At 39.3% G+C, this 18387-nt stretch overlaps 1 protein-coding gene across 1 annotated transcript in view; it reads right to left on the reverse strand.

The window, feature by feature from the left end:
* Positions 1–17467, reverse strand: part of CHMP3 (charged multivesicular body protein 3) — a 60477-nt gene extending 43010 nt beyond the window's left edge. The window contains exons 1-2 of the mRNA XM_012472917.3: positions 17327–17467; positions 2070–2130 (exon numbers count right to left, since the gene is read on the reverse strand). Coding sequence (XP_012328340.1) covers positions 2070–2130; positions 17327–17371 — 106 coding nt within the window. The 5' untranslated portion in view covers positions 17372–17467. The remainder of the gene's footprint in view (positions 1–2069; positions 2131–17326) is intronic.
* Positions 17468–18387: the final 920 nt, after the last annotated feature.

The following is an 18387-nucleotide window of genomic DNA, read 5'->3' on the forward strand; positions in this document are numbered from 1 at the left end:
TGTATGGTTTTATTCTATTTGGAGATGAGTTCCTCGGATCTGCAGGCTTAACAGTTTTCATCATGTTTGGAAAACATTCACCTACTTTCATATGATCCCTTCCTGACCTCTCTCCTCCTGAGACTCAAATTACACACATTAGATCACTTGACATTGTCCCACAGGTCACAGAAGCTGTGTGCTGTTTTTTCCTTTTTTCTCTCTGTACTACAGTTTGGATAATTTGTATTATAGGTTGAATATCCCTTATCCAAAATGCTTCAGACCAAATGTCTTTCAGACTTTAGATTTTGGAATATTTGCATCATACCAGTTGTGTATCCCTAATCAGAAAATCCGAAATCCAAAATCTGAAATATTTGGGGTGCTGACAAGACACTCAATGGAAATGCTCACTGGAACATTTGGGATTTTGTATATCTTCAATTTCACTGATCTTATTTTCTGTAATGTCTAATCTGCTATTAAATCCATTCAGTGAAGTTTTCATTTAATTTCACTTCATTTCAAATCTTTCATCTCTAGAAATTTCATTTTGTTCTCTTCTGTATTTTGTATTTATCTCCTCATTATGTTCATGTTATCCTTTAACCTCAACATATTTAAAATAGCTGTTTAAAAATCCTTGACTGCTAATTTGATCACCTGGGGTTTTTTTTGGTGGGGGGGGGGTTAGGGTTTTTTTTTAAATCTATTTATAATACCTGGCTTTTCTTCTGATTTGGGGTACACAAATTTTTTCCTGATTCTTCACAATAATATTTCATTAGATGCTGGCCACTGTGGATGTTTCATTGTTGGGTGTCTGAATTTTATAGTCTTCCCTTAAAGAGCATTAATCTTTACTTTGGCAAGCAGTCAAATTACCTGCAAATCAGCCTTCATGTCTTTTAAGTCTTGTTGGTTGGTTGGTTGGTATGGGCTTGTGGTAACCTTTTTTCTAGGACTACTTGATCCTTATTATTAAGGTGTGACTATTCTGAGATCTCTCTGAACATCCCAAAGGTCCAACAAAGTCTCTTTTCTATGTCTGAACAGAACTCAACCACTTCTGAATCCTTTATTACCTCTAGGAATTATCTAGCTTGCAGCTTCCTAATAGTTGTTCTGTTCCTACTAATTGTTCTTTGCCCAGTCTCTTGAAATTTCACTCTAAGCATGCACAGCTTAGTATTCAGCCAAGGACTCCAATGGATCCTATGGAGGCATTTGAAGTTCTTTCTCTGAGTATTTTCCTTCTCTCTGATACTCTGCTCCACCAATTCCAGCCACTTCAGCCTCCCTCAATGCTTATCTCTATTCTCAACCCAGTGAAACCACTATGCTCTGCTTGGAACCTCCTTCCATGGGTTATAATCCAGCAAGCATCTCCAGGCAGAACAACAGGATCATATTAAGGCTCTGCCTTTGTTTCTCATCTCTCAGTGATCACAATCCTGTACTGCCAGTTGTCTAATGTCTGAAAATAGCTGTTTCACAGATTTTGTCCAGTTTTTTTCTCTCTTGCTTTGTCCAAACTTTTATTTATGATGAGAATCCAAGTAGAAAAGCAATTACTCCTTCATGGCTGAGAGTGGAATTTCCCTCTCCAATTCTTTTTAAAGAAAGTGATACTGGGATTCCTTTATGGTATTAATTCTTCTCCAATCATGAAAGTGTTAAAAAGTTTTAAACATTACCATCCCTTTGCAAATCACCTTAAATGGTACTCAAAAAAAAACTTTATAAACCTACTGTGCTCAATTTACAGTCATGCTAAAACAAAGAGAGCAGTGACAATAGAATTGTATTCCTTACTTATGTACAATTTATGTAATTTGAATTCCATCAAAGACATTTCTTTATAAGTAGCAAGAGGTTTCTTTTGCTCTTCTAAAATATAAAGCTTCTTCTAACTCATTATCTTTCTTTAAACTGATTACAGAATTAAAAAGCAAAATAAGTCAGCTATAAATAACTGATATTGGAATAAACTATGTCTTACAATATATAAATGCAGTTTATTTTTATGAAATGAAGCAAAATATACCAAGAGAGTGAAAAATAGAAGACATAAAATGATAACTTACCCCTTATTTGCCTGTCAACAACTCTCATTTCCTTTCTTATCTTCAATGACCATTCATTGACCTGGGAAAATTTTTTAAAAAGGAATGAGAAGAAAAGCCGAAACTCCTAAGCCGGTCAATTTAAGAATTTTGGATTAACTCTACATTTATTCCAGAACAAAATTTAAAAAAAAAAAAAAAAAATGCTGGGCCCGATGGCTTACACTTATAATCCCAAGACGCTGGGAGGCAAGGCGGGCATATGAGGAGGTCAGGAGTTCAAGACCAGGCTGGCCAACATAGTGAAACCCTTCTCTACTAAAAAGATACAAAAAAATTAGCCGGGTGTGGTGGTGGGCGCCTGTAATCCCAGCTACTCAGGAGGCTGAGGCAGGAGAATCATTTGAACCTGAGAGGCAGAGGTTGCAGTGAGCCAAGACCATGCCATTGCACTCCAGCCTGGTCGACAGAGCAAGACTCCATCTCAAAAAAAATGTCATTTTCAAAGACAGAGCTTTAGGGTCAAATTTTACTTTTTTTTCTATTTCACCTCTTTTTATTCACAGTGCACAGAAGTTCCAAGTTATTCAAAGATTCATAGCTAAAAGCAGGCTGTAAGCAGCACTTTACACAAAACCTCAGAAAGAGTATGGTACTAAGTACACAAAGATTTAAAGACGTCCAAGTACACAGACAGCTAAGAGCATCAGAAAATTTTCATCTCTCACAGGTAATCATTTCAAAAACTACTCTGTCTGTGTCATGAGAACTCATCTTTCCCTTTTTCCCTTTAACATTAATGCTTTTCCATTTTACAAAAGAAAAACATTCCCCTAACCTATGTCTATTACCGTGATATAGTTCCCTGACAGGCAAAAATTTCTGAAGCACTGAACATAGGGTGGACTGGAAATGCTAGTGGAGGTGCTGAGAAAGTAGTAAATTACTCTAATGATTACCAAGTTGTTATGCAAGTGAACTGCTTTCCAGTTCTTCACATTTCAAAAACACTGACTAAAAACCTGAGTTGTGAGTCGATTAATCATTAAGGCAATTTTATGCTAAATTGCTATAAGCTTTTTAGTATATGACTCAGAAGTTCAAAAAACTGAGTGACACTGCCATAACTAAACTCTTTCCATTACCATTTTATTACATAATGAGGTTTCTCAGCATTTGAGTCTAATAAATCATAAAATAGGAAAAGAATTTATGCTAAACCCTTGTACCATTCATTCATGTAGCAGTCATCCATGGAAAAATAGACTAAATGACATTTCTAAAAGTCCATACCATTAGAAGATGTATTTCCAATAAGTTTCATTTTTAATGTTTAATATTGAACAAAATCTATAAAATATTATGCAATAACAGTAATTGTAATAATTTGTGAAAATTGTCAGAATCAAAATGAAATCACTAGTATATTAAAAAAATCTGACATATAGAGCTGGGAAACTAAGAAAAGAGGGTTTCACACTTGTTTACCTAAACAAAAACTATCACAAGACTCTGCAAAAACCACAGCCTTGCTTGCTCAAAGTCACTGCAATTACACAAAAAATACTTCCGCAAGGACATCTGCCCAGCAACTGCCTGTCCAACCTTAGACTGGCATCACTCTTGTTATTGATCTCTGTAGCCAACGATAATCATTTCAAAACAATTACACTACCTCCTTTTCCCTTTAAAAACCTTGGTCTTCCTTCACCTACTTGAATATACATATAGTTTACCATGGCAAGCACATTCCCACTGAAATGCTGTTACCAAATAACATCATTTTCTTCCAGGGAACCTCTCTCTGCTTGTTATTTAGGTTGACCAACACCGCTCAGAAGAAATACTTAAGGACTTAAAACTGTACGGTCATACAAGTTTTAAAAATTTAATCCGGTTCATGTACATTTTTGGAAGTGAAATTTATATAATTAACCATTTTAAAGTATACAATTCACTGGCATTTAGTGCACTTACAACATCATACAACCACCACCTCCCTATACCCTTTAAATAATCTCTTCCTATCTCCCCTCCACAGTTCCCTGGCAACCACTAATTTACTTTCTGTCTCGACGGGATTGCTTATTCTGATTACGAAAGGAGTCACACAATGGGTGATCTTAGTTTCTGGTTTGTTTAACATGTTTTCAAGGTGCATCCATGTTGCAGCATGTATCAGTATTTCAGTCCTTTTTATGGCTATTATTCCTTTATATGTGTATAACACAACTTATTTATCCATTCAACTTTTAATGGATGTCTGGGTTGTTTACATCTTTTGGCTACCATTTCTACTACATCTCACCAATACTTGTTATTTTCTAATTATTTTTATGATAGCTGTCTGCTGAGTGTGAAGTGGTAGCTCACTGTTTTAATTTACATTTTCTTAATGCCCAGTGAAGCTGGATATCTTTTTTTTTTTTTTTTTTGAGATGGTGTTTCGCTTCTTGTCACCCAGGCTGGAGTAGTGGCACGATCTTCCACCTCCCAGGTTCAAGTGATTCTCCTGCCTCAGCCTCCCAAGTAGCTGGGTACAGGTGCTCACCACCACGCCCAGCTAATTTTTGTATTTTTAGTAGAGATGGGGTTTCACCATGTTGGCCAGCCTGGTCTCAAACTCCTGACCTCAGGTGATCCACCTGCCTCAGTCTCCCAAAGTGCTGGGATTAAGGGCATGAGCCACTGCACTTGGCCAAAGTTGGACATCTTATCATGTGCTTGTTGGCCATTTGTATATCTCCTCTGGAGAACTGTTTATTCATATCTTCTGTCCATTTTTTAATTGAGTTGTCAGTTTGTTGGGTTGTATGAGTTCTTTATATATTCTGATAGTAGTAGACTCTTCATAGATACATGATTTGCAAATATTTTCTCCCATTCAAGAAAGTCTTCTTTCTTGATAATGTCCTTTGAAACACAAAAGTTTTTAATTTTGAAAAAGTCCAGTTTATCTAAACAACGTGTTTTCTGAACTTGTTCTTAAAGTCTTAGCTTAAATGTTACTTCAGGGAGATTCCCTGACTCACAGAATAGGTTCAACCCATGAGCAGTACAACTGCACAGAATCCTATACCCCCACCTCTTCTAAATAGCTCATTATACTTATGATTACTTAGAAGTACAGAATATAAGCTCCAGAAGGTCAAAGACCTTCTCTTGTTCACCAAGCCCTTGCATAATGCCTGGCACAAATCAGATGCTCAATAAATATCTGTTGGATTTAATTGCATGGAATATGAGATGTGAAGGGACAAAAAAAATTAGCCATAAATAACGCTTATATAACAATCTTCAGAAACTTTCTATGTATGTTTTTAGATGTCAAAAAGTTTCATAAAATCTGTCAAAAAGAGAAATTCCTTTTAAACTTATAAAATCAAAAGGGACTTTGCCAAAAAGAAAAACTGACCTAAAAAAAATCTGAAGAACCAAAAGTATTCAGTCATGTCTCAGACCAGTGCTTCTCAACCTTAACTACACAAAAGTCAACTGGGAAACTTTAATAATACTATAACTGGGTCGGGGTAGAGCCCAAATGACAGGTAGCATTTAAAATCTCTCCAGGTGACTGTAATGTTCTATCAGGATTAAGAAATACAGTCTAAGGCAAAGAGCTCAAGAAAATGTATCTTCTCATAACTGTAAAGACTACTATGATAAACAAAAGGAAATTTAAAACAGATGCAAAGAAAATTTGACATTTATTTAGTAAATTTGACATTATTTACTACTGAATAAGATTTCAGTAGTAAATGAAAGGCCCTTATAATTGATAGGTAAAACAGAACATAAGGAGAACAGAATAAAAAATCACTTAGTAAATTAGACAATATATTTGAAAACCACAAGGAACCTATAGAGTTTCGCACTACCAAATTATTATCTTTTATTCAAATTCATTCATAGAGAGTCTGTATACCAAACTAGGCAAAGGAAACTAAAATCATTAAGAGGGTATTTTCCACAAATAATGCTGAGAGACAGCTTAAGACAAACAGAAAACAAAATGATTGAATTCCTGTTCCATACTTCACTGAAATTCATTCTAGGTAGACTGAAGGCATATGGAATGCAAAACTGTGGTGCTTTAAGAAGACAGTATAGGAGAATATACTTACGATTTCAGGTTAGAGAAGTTCTTAAACAAGACACAAAAGCAATAACCACTAAAAGAAAAAGGCTTGATATCTTTATCTATATTGAAATTAAGAATTTTTATTCATCATGACTCCATTAAGAAAGTAAAATGTAACATATTGGGAGTTAATATTTGTAACCATATAAATGGTAAGTAAAAGGCATTTACTATTTTTTTTTTAAGAATGGAATTCTGAACATTGTACAGTCAGCCCTCTGTATCCATGAGTTCTCCATCTGTGGGTTCAACCAACTACAACTCAAAAATATTAAAAAAATAAATAGTTGGCTGCGTGTGTACGGAACATGTAGGCTTTTCCCATTATCATTCCCTAAACAATAGAGTATAACAACTATTTGCATAGCATTTACACTGTATTAGGTATTATAAGTAATTTAGAAATTAAAGTACACAGGAAGATGTACATAGGTTATATGCAAATATTACCCTTTTCTTTTTAAATCAAGGACTTGAGCATCCATGGATTTTGGTATGGGTGGGGGGACCCTGGAACCAATCCTCCTCAGATACTGAGAAATATCTACATACGAAAGTCTGCAGGATAATTTAAGTTTCTGAATGATATTATCTTCTTCCAAAGAGGACTTACATTTGCTTCTGGCAAACATAGAGCTTAAGTGTCCTGGCAGTTGGTTCTTAACAATTCTTAATTAATCCTATTGGGGATAGAGATTATTTGAAACTGGTCTTCAGTCTTTGTGAAAGCCAGTCATTTCCAGCTCACTATTATTGCTACGGTGTACTCTTTCAGAGTCCCAATCAAAAGCCCTGAATATTTGCTTATGAACTCCAATTTTTTTTTTTTTTTTTTTGACAAAGTCTCTCTCTGTCGCCCAGGCTGGAGCACAGTGGCACAATCTCGGCTTACCACAACTTCCACCTCCCAGGTTCAAGCAATTCTCCTGCCTCAGCCTCCTGAGTAGCTGGGACATAGATGACCGCCACCACGGCCAGCTAGTAGGGATGGGTTTCACCATGTTGGCCAAGCTGGTCTCAAACTCCTGACCTCAGGTGATTCACCTGCCTCAGCCTTCCAAAGTGCTGTGATTATAGGCATGAGCCACCATACCCGGCCATGAACTCCAATTTTTATACTCCCCAACCACAGGGTCTGTCAAAAGCTCTACTCAAATTCTATTTGTCAGTCACTGCATTCGGAATTAGAGGATCTTTTTAGGGGGAAGGTGGTCCCAAATGATTTGGGATAATGTAGCTGAGCTTCCCGCTTCTCTGAGATCTTGATTTTGCAATTTCTCACTGCCCTGGTAGTTTTCAGTGATTTCAAATAGTTTACACTTTTTGTTAGCTCTTCTAGTTATTTTTGACAAAGGGTTGGTTCAAAGCACTTAGTCTATAAACACTTTTACGATTTTTTAAAGAACATGTTTCCTAGTTCCATTCCATAAAAAGGCTTAGAAGTAGGGACACTCAAGAAGTAAGAAGCATTATGCGCACTCAAATTTTGGTTTCTAAATAGCATTCCCGCTAAAAGAAACTACTGCATCTGGGAGAAATGGCCGATTTCAGGTCTCAGGTTAGGAATACACAAATCATACCACGATATATTCTAGAAAACAAGGAAGTATTCAAAGATTAGTAAAGGCATGCTAAAAGCAGATAGTAACTGGCTTGAAATTGCTCCCACTGACCAAATGTATAAGTTTTTCAGTATCAAACAGAATAATGGTTAGGACTATAACACAATAAATATATTAAAATCCCTAAATCCAAAACTGTGCTTTTGAGAGGCACGGGTGGAGAGAGAATGCATTTGACACCACTGGATATTATTATATCAATTCTTTATTCTAAATATTAGTGATTAAATAAAAAGCATTAAGCACTTATCCTGCATTTTCAATAGAAACTATATGTCAAGGTAACCAAATAGCCCCAGCTAACAAGGGACAGACCTATCTTTATAGAAGACTGTCAGCTAAAAATGAAAAATCAGAGAATTAGAAAAATCACCACTCTAAAAACCCTCACAGAATAGTTGATTCAAGAAAGGGATACCAAAAAAAAAGGGGGGGAAACCTATAAATGCTAAAGTGTCTAAGTGAAGGGTGAATGAAGAATTTGACATTCACATGGTGCTTAAGTATCACCCCTCAGGTTAGTTACTAAGAAAAAAAAAAGAAAACTATAACATCAAGATCTGGTCTGTCACTACCTCAACCAGGTGGCAAAAGTTATTAGCATCATTAATTACGAGACAGCCAAACATTACATGCCTCCTGATGTGATACACTATGAAGTACACAGATTACCTGTGAGGCATTCTTGCTAAAATCGTTTAACCTAGATCTTACCAAGTTTAGATCCAAATTCTGTTTCATAGAAAATGCAGGGGGTAGAGAAAAAAGCTAACCACAAAAGGAAGGCGATCATGTCCTTTGCAGGGACATGGAAGGAGTTAGAAGCTGTTATCCTCGGCAAACTAATGTAGGATCAGAAAACCAAACACCGCGTGTTCTCGCTTATAAGTGGTTGCTGAATGATGAGAACCCATGGGCACATGGTGGGGCAAAAACACACACTGGGGCCTGTGGGGCGGGTTGGGGGGATGGTGGAGCAGGGAGAGCATCAGGAAGAACAGCTAATGGATGCTGGGCTGAATACCTAGGTGATGGGATCATCTGTGCAGCAAACCAACCATGGCACACGTTTACCTATGTAACAAACCTGCACATGTACCTCTGAACTTAAAAGTTAGAAAACAAACAAACAAAAAAAACCACAAGACACAGACAAATCTAGAACAAGGCACATTCTACAAACCAAATTGCCTACTTTACAAACTAGTCTTAATTCTTACAGTGCTAAAAGTAAAAGACAGGGGATTTTTAAATAAAATCAAGTAACAACCAAACACAAAGCACAGTCCCTCACTGAATCCTAAATTTTAAAAAGTTATAATAGACATACTGGGAACACTTGGGAAAATGTAAATATGGACTAGATTTTCAATGATATTGAGGTATTTTTTTTCATATAGAATTCCCATATATCCTAGAGATGGAATATGAAATGTTGCAAAATATGTTATATTACAATCTACTTCAAAATGACTCAGCTGAAAAATATGTATCAAATAATAGCAAGGTGCTATCAACATTTAACATAGGCGTTTTCATTGTACTATTTGCTGCAGTATGAATGTTTGTGCACGTCCCCAAATTTGTATGTCAAAATCCTAATCCTCAAGGTGATAGTATTAGGAGGCAGGGCCTTTTGAGAGGTGGTTAGGTCCCTCAGGAATGGGATTACTCCCTTATAAAATAGGCCCAAGGGAGCTCTTTTGCCCCTTCAACCATGTGAGGACACAGCAAGAAGTCGCCATCTATGAACCAAAAAGCAGTGCCCTCACCAGACACTGTATCTGTCAGTGCCTTAATCACAGACTTTCTGGCCTCCATAACTGTGGAAAATAAATTTCTGTTGTTTATAAATTACCCAGCTTGTAGTATTTTGTGATAGCAGCCCAAATGTACTAACCCCTGCTATTACTTCTACTTTTCTAAAAGTTTAAAAATTTTCATCATAAAATTTTAAAATAAAGTACTTGGCATTTCATAGATGTTCTATTTTAAGAAGAAATTAAACTTGACAAAGTCTTCATGATAATATATGCAACAGTGAAATGACAAGTCACATAATTGGAGAAGATAAAGATGTTCAACCTCACTGGTAATCAGGAAAAAGCCAGATATTTATTTCATTCCTCTAAGACTGGCAAAAGTTAAAAATTCAGTTAGTAAGTGCTAAAGAAAATGTAAAGACAAGCAACTTTCATATGTTACTGGTGAACGTATAAATCAGTGTAACCCCTTTAGAGACCAATTTGGCTGTATTTTTGTACAAAGAAGTCATATCCTAAGATCAATAATTTCACTTGTATATAGCTTAAAGAAACTTTCTCACAAATACACAAGCATATATGTATTAGAATGTTCATTGTGTTGTTGTATTACACAAGGAAACTATATCTATCTATATTTTATATTATATATATATATATATTTATTTGAGATGGAGTCTCGCTCTGTCACCTAGGCTAGAGTGCAGTGGGGTGATCTTGGCTCACTGCAACCTCCGCCTCCTGGGTTCAAGTGATTCTCCTGCCTCAGCCTCCTGAGTAGCTGGGATTACAGGTGCCTGCCACCACACCCAGCTAATTTTTGTATTTTTTAGTAGAGATAGGGTTTCACCATGTTGGCCAGGTTGGTCTTGAACTCCTGGCCTCAAATGATCTGCCTTCCCTGGTCTCCCAAACTGCTGGGATTACAGGCATGAGCCACCACACCTGGCCTTAGAACAAGTATACTGTCATAAATTTATACAATCAAATTCCAGAGTTAAAATACATGAAATACATCTACATATATTGGTATGAATAAACTTAATTTTCAAAATATACAAACAATACTGAGCAGAAAGGAATCATACCAAATTTAGGCCAGCAACTATCACTCTGTGTGCTGATGTAAGGAAATGGGATAAAGAGTAAGCATGTATATAAGTGTATTGTTTCCTGAGGCTGCCATAACAAAGTACTTAAAACATAAATGAGAATTGCTGGAACCCTGGAAGCAGAGGTTGCAGTGAGCTGAGATTGTGCCACTGCACTCCAGCCTGGGAGACAGAGTGAGACTCTGTCTCAAAAAAAAAAAAAAAACAAAAAAAAAACAGCAAATAGTGAAAAGTACGTTTCCCTCCTATTATTGGACCCTCTGCTACGTAGCTCCACTACCTGGAGGCACTCTAGGATTTTGTACATCTTTCAGACAATCTAAAATATACATAAAACTAGAAATCAGTCAAAAGCAACAAATATAAGTGACCTTAGATCAAAATCTGCCTTCTCCTGTCACTGTCAGCTGAGTATCTGTCAGCTCAATCATGCTGTATTCCAAGTGTTCTCTCTCAGCATCCCTACTTCTGTCCATCAAACAAGAACCTGATGAGCACTTTCCTCTTCCTAAGGAAGTTCAACATTATGCCAAGTTCAACATTACGCCAACCCAGTGGATGACAGAGAATAAACAGAAACATAATCCTTGCTCTAAAGAAGTTTACAAGTTTGCTGAGGATACAAAGTAGAAGACAAAAATATTCTTCCAGGATTGCCCTTTGTCTATCTTCTCTGATCTCTTAAATTCTGTCCAAAACTGAGTCTGGCTCCTTCTCCTCTACTATCACCATTCCCATCAAACCTGCTCCTTTCCTGAATTCTCTCCATTTCAGTTCACAGCACTGCCATTCAGGAGGATGAACAGGTTTGACTGCGGTAGGGTTAAACAGAAACCTAAGAATCATCTTTGCAGTCCTCCCACATGCAGCAGTCCAGCAAATTCTGACTATCTATGCTAAATACTTCTAAAGCTCATCCTATCCTCTCCATTCCTATTGCCATTCTAAGGCTCACATCATCTATCACCTGGGCCACTAACTGGCCTCCCTACCTAAATTTCTTCCCTCTAGTTCATGCCCTAAACCACTTTATTGAATGCTCCGCATCTTTTTTAGGCATGACACACAGACCTTTGTTAATCTGCCCTCTACCTACCTCTCCAATGCTACATCTTATACTATCATCACTCCTCCCATATTCCACTCAGAATAGTATTTCATCCTCCAACCATTCTGAATATTTTCCCTAGTTCCTCTAACATATGTTCCACACTTCTAAACCTTGCATACTCAGTTCACTTTGCTAGGGATGCCTCCCCTTTCCTGATCCTATACCTACCTGTCCACCTGATGAATGCCACTTGTGACAAGACTCAGAGACCCTTCTGACCAGCTTCCCTTCCCCATTCTGAATAATCACTCCCTCTGCTATAGCATCAAAGACTCTGTACTTACTTATATTATTGCTACTATCTCCCTACATTGTTTATTTACATAAACTATATTCTTTAACGTTATCTAGTGTCTTATTTTTGTAAACCTTATTTCAATCCAATGCACACCAAAAATCTCTCGATAAATATGTTGTATGAACTAAGTGAATGAAGCTTTATCTTTTTCTCCATCTCCCCTTAACATTTTCTTCCTTTTTCTGATAGAATCCCACAACCATGAGTCATGACCCAGTCTAAGAACATAAGTTAGTCATATGATTTAAGAAATCTGACGCCACAGAAGGGGGAACTTTAGCCCAAGGCTAAATCAGTGAAGTCCCTAAGTAGGACAGAACAGTTTTCCAGTAGAACCTCAAGTCTAAGAGAAGAATCTCTTTCCAGCAGAATTCCATGTCCTCCTGATTCCCACCCTAAGATTGTCACAGGTTTCTAAATGGATTTTAAGGCATCCTCATTCTCAGCAGGCCCAGTCTAGTCTTGACTTGCATCCTTTAAAACAGAATAGCTTTCACCACAAAGATGTCTCCACCAAAGTGCTTCAGATGTGCAGGGGCAAAAACTTTAGCTGTAGAGGCTCCTAATATAGCTAATGTTTACCTAGAGAGTTCCTGGAAACACTGCTCATCTTGGGACTACCTGACCTTAAACCCTACTTAACCTTATTCTGATACTCATCATTTAACAAATATTTACTTAGCACCCCTGTATGCTGCATATCACATCAGAGCTCTGGAGATACCACCCATAATGTATCCTACTTGCCCAATTTGACCTGTCACCATGGCCTAAACGGTCCTATGTGTGACAACCATGATGGTGTGATATGACGACACCTGGCCTCTACTTACCCTGTGCCAGGATCCTCACCCACATGCCTGCACCTTTCAGTCCCAAATGGAAGGAGTTGTCTTGTAAGTTTATCCCAACTCAAAAATTGTCCAGCTGAGACTATAGCATTTAGTCAATTCCCTCTCTAACGCCTCTTCCATTTCTGCCAACATTTTATTTTTAAAATATTTCCTTCACTTAGCTTAAGTATTTTCTTTCTCCCGTTTAAAAAAAAAAAAAAAAAAAGCAAACTAACTAACATGACTTGGCTTCTTATTCATACACAGCTCTCAATACTTTATCAGTGTATCAGAAGCTCTACAGAGGAAAAAGTATTTCCCATCTGTGATGGTTAATTTTAGGTATCTCCTCAACTGGGCTGAGGGATACCCAGATAGCTGGTAAAGCACTATTTCTGAGTATGTCTATGAGGGTGTTTCTGGAAGAGACTGGCATTTCAGTCAGTGAACTAAGGAAGATCTGCCCTCACCCAATTTGAGTGGGCACCATCCAATCGGTTGAGGATCTAGATATAACAAAAAGGCAGAAGAAAGGCAAGCTTTTGCCCTCTACTGAAGCTGGGATACCCTTCTCCTGCTCTTGGACATTAGAACTGTAGGTTCTTTACTCTCAGGCCTCTGGGACTTCCATCAGTGCTCCCCCACTCACTAGGTTCTCCAGCCTTCAACCCCAGACTGGACTATACCACTGGCTTCTCTGGGTCCCCAACTTACAGACAGCATATCACAGGACTTCTCAGCCTTTATAATCCCCAGTCAATTTCCATATTAAATTCCCTCTCAACGACTTATCTATCTCTCCATCCTGTTGGTTCTACTTCTTTGGAGTACCCTGACTAAGACACTATCTCTGCTTTATTGGCACTTTCTTGAATTACAGACTCATGCTAAGTAACCAGGGCTGGTGACAAAACATTCTTTGGTCACAAGTCATAGGTGTGAGAGAAAGCCTAGAATTTGGTAGAAGCTGACCCCAAAGTAGATGGATACTCTTCTAACAAACTAAAACATATAATCAGAACTGAAGGGGTACCTTGAAGAACTGAGTGGGAACCTGAAGAAAAACTTGGGCAGGGTATCTCCAGCACCAGATAAAGTGGATCATCTAATACTAAAAATCCTACTAAATACTCAAGAACCCTTTCATACCCATGTAGGAAGAGGATGGAACACATGATAGTGAAAGGTCAAATTGTTTCTGATCATCTCAGCTTGGAGATAATCACACCAACCACTAAACTCCTATACCTGTGTATGTGGTACTTGTATTAGTCTATTCTTGCATTGCTATAAAGAAATACCTGAAACTGGGTAATTCATAAAAAGAAAAGATGTTTAACTGGCTTACATTTCTGCAGGCTCTACAGGAAGCATAGCAGCTTTTGCTTTTAGGGAGGCCTCAAAAAGCTTCCAATCATGGGGGAAGGGAAAGGGCAAAGGAATAGGTGTCTTACATGGCAGGAGCACGAGCCAGAGAGTGTGAGGGGGAAGGTGCTACACACTTTTAAACAACCAGATCTCATGAGAACTATCTCAAGGACAGTACCAAGGGTTCTAGTGCTAACCACTCATAAGAAATCCACTTCCATGATCCAGTCACCACATACTAGGTCCCACCTCCAACACTGGGGATTACAATTTGACGTGAGATTTGGTGGGGGCACAGATCCAAACCATATCAATGCCCAATCCAAACTTGTTCTTGAAATGTTTATCTTACTTGCTAGAAGTTAAGTTATTTGGCTTCTTATTTCACCTTTATAATTCCTCTTTGAGAGGCAGCATAAATGGCATTGTACTGTACGTAAAGGCCTTAGAATACATAACCTCTGGTGCTGTAATTCACAAATTGTATGACCATGGGCAAATTATCTAAACACTGTATGCCTCAGCTGCCACCTGTAAAGTGGAGATAATAATAGTGCCTACCTCATACTGTTGCAGAGTGCTTAACACAATGCCTGGTTCAATATGTTAGCTAAAGGTGGTAGTTAGGGCTAATCTTAATTCACTCTACAACCTTGCTACTCAAGTGCAGACCAGCAGCACCAACATCATCACCTGGGAGCTTATAAGAAATCTCAGGCCCTATCCAAGACCTATTGAATCAGATTTTGAATTCTGACAAGATCCTTAATTATTAGTGTGCATATTAATGCTTGAGAAGCACTGCTCTACAATACCCAGACTTGTCCATAATGGGAAAAAAAAAACCTAATTTTTGTTATTTAATAAATGATCTTACTTGTTCAGCTCTGGCAAGCATAGTTTTAAAAACCAATCTCATACATCAACCCTGCTATTTTCCAAAGTCAATCAGCTTTCTCAGGTAGACTACCCTACTGTATGAGTGTACTAACTTCATGTTCTTAGCAATTATATTTATCATTTAAAAACAATCTAAGTGTTATACTAGTAGTACATATACTCGAGACTACTTTAAACAGTAAAGCAACCATTTCCCCAGGATCTTTTTTGTTTCTCTGTAATCTTACCTCAATTTACAAATGGCAATGCCAAGGCCAAACACTGAAGGCAATAATCTCTCCCCACCACACTTCTACAGTAACAAGCATCTTAGAATATGCAGATGTCACAAAATGTGCATCTATATAATGTTCTATAGTTTACAAAGTGATGTTACACTGTTATCTCATTTAAGTGCCACAATTTTTATTTTACCAAGAAGCAAAACTGAGTACGTTTTCTGATAGATACAGTGAAGTTCTTCCTCAAAAAGGAAGGCCATTAAGTCAAATAAGGCATATTCTGCCTCCTTGTTCTTTAATTTCTAAGGGCCTAACCCACTTGTCTCCTGATCTGCCTGGGCACATCCAGACAAGCCCAGCTTATAGCATATACTCCTTCCCTTATTTGGACATGTTATTGCTTTTCCAGCCTTTTTGCAAGCACTTCCTCCCTTCCTTTGTTCTCCACTGCCTTTATTTAAGAAAGTTTTAAGCTTTTAGCTAATTGGGTTTAGCTGAGACTGTGTGGTGCAGCCCCAGCCAATGGTAGAAGCGTTAGGACAAAAACCTTCCTCTCATTTGTTCCAGGTGCTCTCATAGCAATCAGGCTTGAGGGTAACACCCTTCCACAGAAGTAAAATTGCCTTGCTGAGAATTTCTTTGTTGGAGTGACTGTTTTCTTTGCAGCACCAAACTTTTACTTCCAACATTTCCTGACGAAAATAATGAGTGTCTACTGTTCTAGGGCCCTTGATTAACAACAACAACAAAAATTTACATTAATGCACATTATGCCAGGAATTGCAAGATGCCTAAGATTGGTTTTTAAAATGTGACTGCTAGAGCTGAACAGGTAAGATCATTTATTAAAGGATTTCAGGATTTTTTTTTACCATTATGGACAAGCCTAGGTGTTGTAGAGCAGTGCTTCTCAAAGCACTAATGTGCACACTAATCATTAGGGATCTTGTCAGAATTCAAAATCTGACTCAGTGGCTGTGGAGTGGGGCCCGAGATTTAACAAGCTCCCAGGTGATGTTGATGCTGCTGTCGGCACCTGAGTAGCAAGGGTGTGCCCTATTTAAAGAATTAGCCCTAACTACCAATACGAAAACTTTACATCCCTGAATCTTCAATTACTTTGAGGTGATACTACTATTAATCAGGCTTAAGAGACGAGAAGACTAAGGCACTGAGAAGTGAACTTTCCCGAGATCACAGAGCTGAGATGTGGGAAACTTAGGCTGACTGATTCTGCAGGGAACTTTCAACTGCTTGCCTGCCAATATTATCTCAATTAATAGGTAACCAGAGTTCGAAGCCGGGTCCAGAGCTCCAGAGCTATCTTCGGTAACATTCTTCTGGGTCGAGTCCCTGCCCTGCTATGGTATGTGCCTAAGGTAAACACAAGGTTGTATGGCTGGGAAAAGAGGAAACAGAGCCTCTTTCTCAACACAACGGGGATGACGGAGAACCGGCGACAACTGCCGGGATCCTCCGGCGGTCGCGACCTGGAACGCCCCAAACAACGCTCGGGGTAGGGGGAGGTTCTCCGGGTGGACCGCAGAAGACCGTGAGGGGCGGAGCCTATGCTGAAAAAAGGTTCCGGGCGGGTCGTACCAACGCGCGCAGGGGAAGGGGTTTCCGAGGCCGGGGCCGTGTCGCTGCCTACGAGGTCGGTGGCGAGGTGAAGAAACTCTTCCTCCAGCCCTCGGCTACCTGGTCGAGAGCAGAGGCATCAGGAGCTCTTGCTCCCCACAGCTGACTCCTAAAGACTCTTCCTCCGGTCCCCCGGTCGAGTGGGAGGCCCCGGAAATGGGGACCGGGCGGTACCGCGCAGCCGGTGGGGAGAAGAGTGTCCAGTCGTTTACCAACTCCACTACGCCCCACACAGATTCACCCGCTTATCTGCCGCCGCCATAGCCCTTACCAGTTCTTTGGGTGGCTTCTCCTGGGTTTTCCCAAACAGCCCCATGGCGAACTGAACTCCTCTTGCTCCTTCCGGCTTTCCGTTCCCCGCGCCCAGGCAGGTCACGGGCAGCCGCCTGGGCGGGGCCCGCGGAGAGGCAGGGAGTCCCGACTCCCAGAGTAAGGAGCGGCAGCTCTGCGCATGCGGAGAACTGAGTGCGCGGAGACCAAAAAGACTGACATCATTGCGCATGTTCTGGGCGTGTCTGCGTAGGGGAGACCAGGGATTCGTCGTTTTCCCCGAGGTGTAGGAATGATTGCTCTGAAAGATACGAATTTGTTGACTACAACTGCTTCTCATACTTTACGTAAACCTAGATGTTGCATCAGAAGTCTGCATCTCTACGCAGACGTGTATAGTTACCATCACTTTCCTGACAGCTTCATCTTTGTCCAATAGGCACCTTACAGGTGACAAACAAAAAATGACCTCTTTTTCCTCCCGCCAAGCCATTCCTCCCCTCTGCATGCACCACCATCACCTGGTCACTAAACCTGAGGAGGCGTCGAGTTTAGTTTCCAGGTGATGGGAGGCGTCTCTCCCCCGTTACCAAGACCCAACCTTTCTAACTTTTCCATATGTCTGAATTTCAGCCCTCTCCATCCCAACTGCGGTAGTTTTTGTTCAGGCCATCGCCCTTTCCAGCGTGGGCTATCCCTGCCTGTCATTTGTCCGTGTGTGTGCCGTCCTACACGCCACAGCGACCGAAACTTAATCACACTCTCAAAGGAATCTGACTAAAGAGAACTAGACACATTTTAGCACGGATAATCCCTGATTAAGCCTCTACGGTGAGCTGATGGTTACTGTCATTACCTCATCCAATGATGGTGAAGGGACTTTTTGTTACCTCAGCCCCATACTCCTGTCTCTGGTGGAATCATAAAATGGTTCGGCAGCTTTGAAAACATTTGACAATTTCTTAAAATGCTAAACAAAGCCAACTTTTTCATTCCTAGCTATTTACCCAAGAGGAAAAAAAGCATATGTTCTTACAAAGACTTGTACACAAATACTCATAG

This window comes from Aotus nancymaae, unplaced genomic scaffold (genome assembly GCF_030222135.1).
Source record: "Aotus nancymaae isolate 86718 unplaced genomic scaffold, 86718_ANA_hifiasm-v0.15.2.pri h1tg000017l, whole genome shotgun sequence".
NCBI lineage: Eukaryota > Metazoa > Chordata > Mammalia > Primates > Aotidae > Aotus > Aotus nancymaae.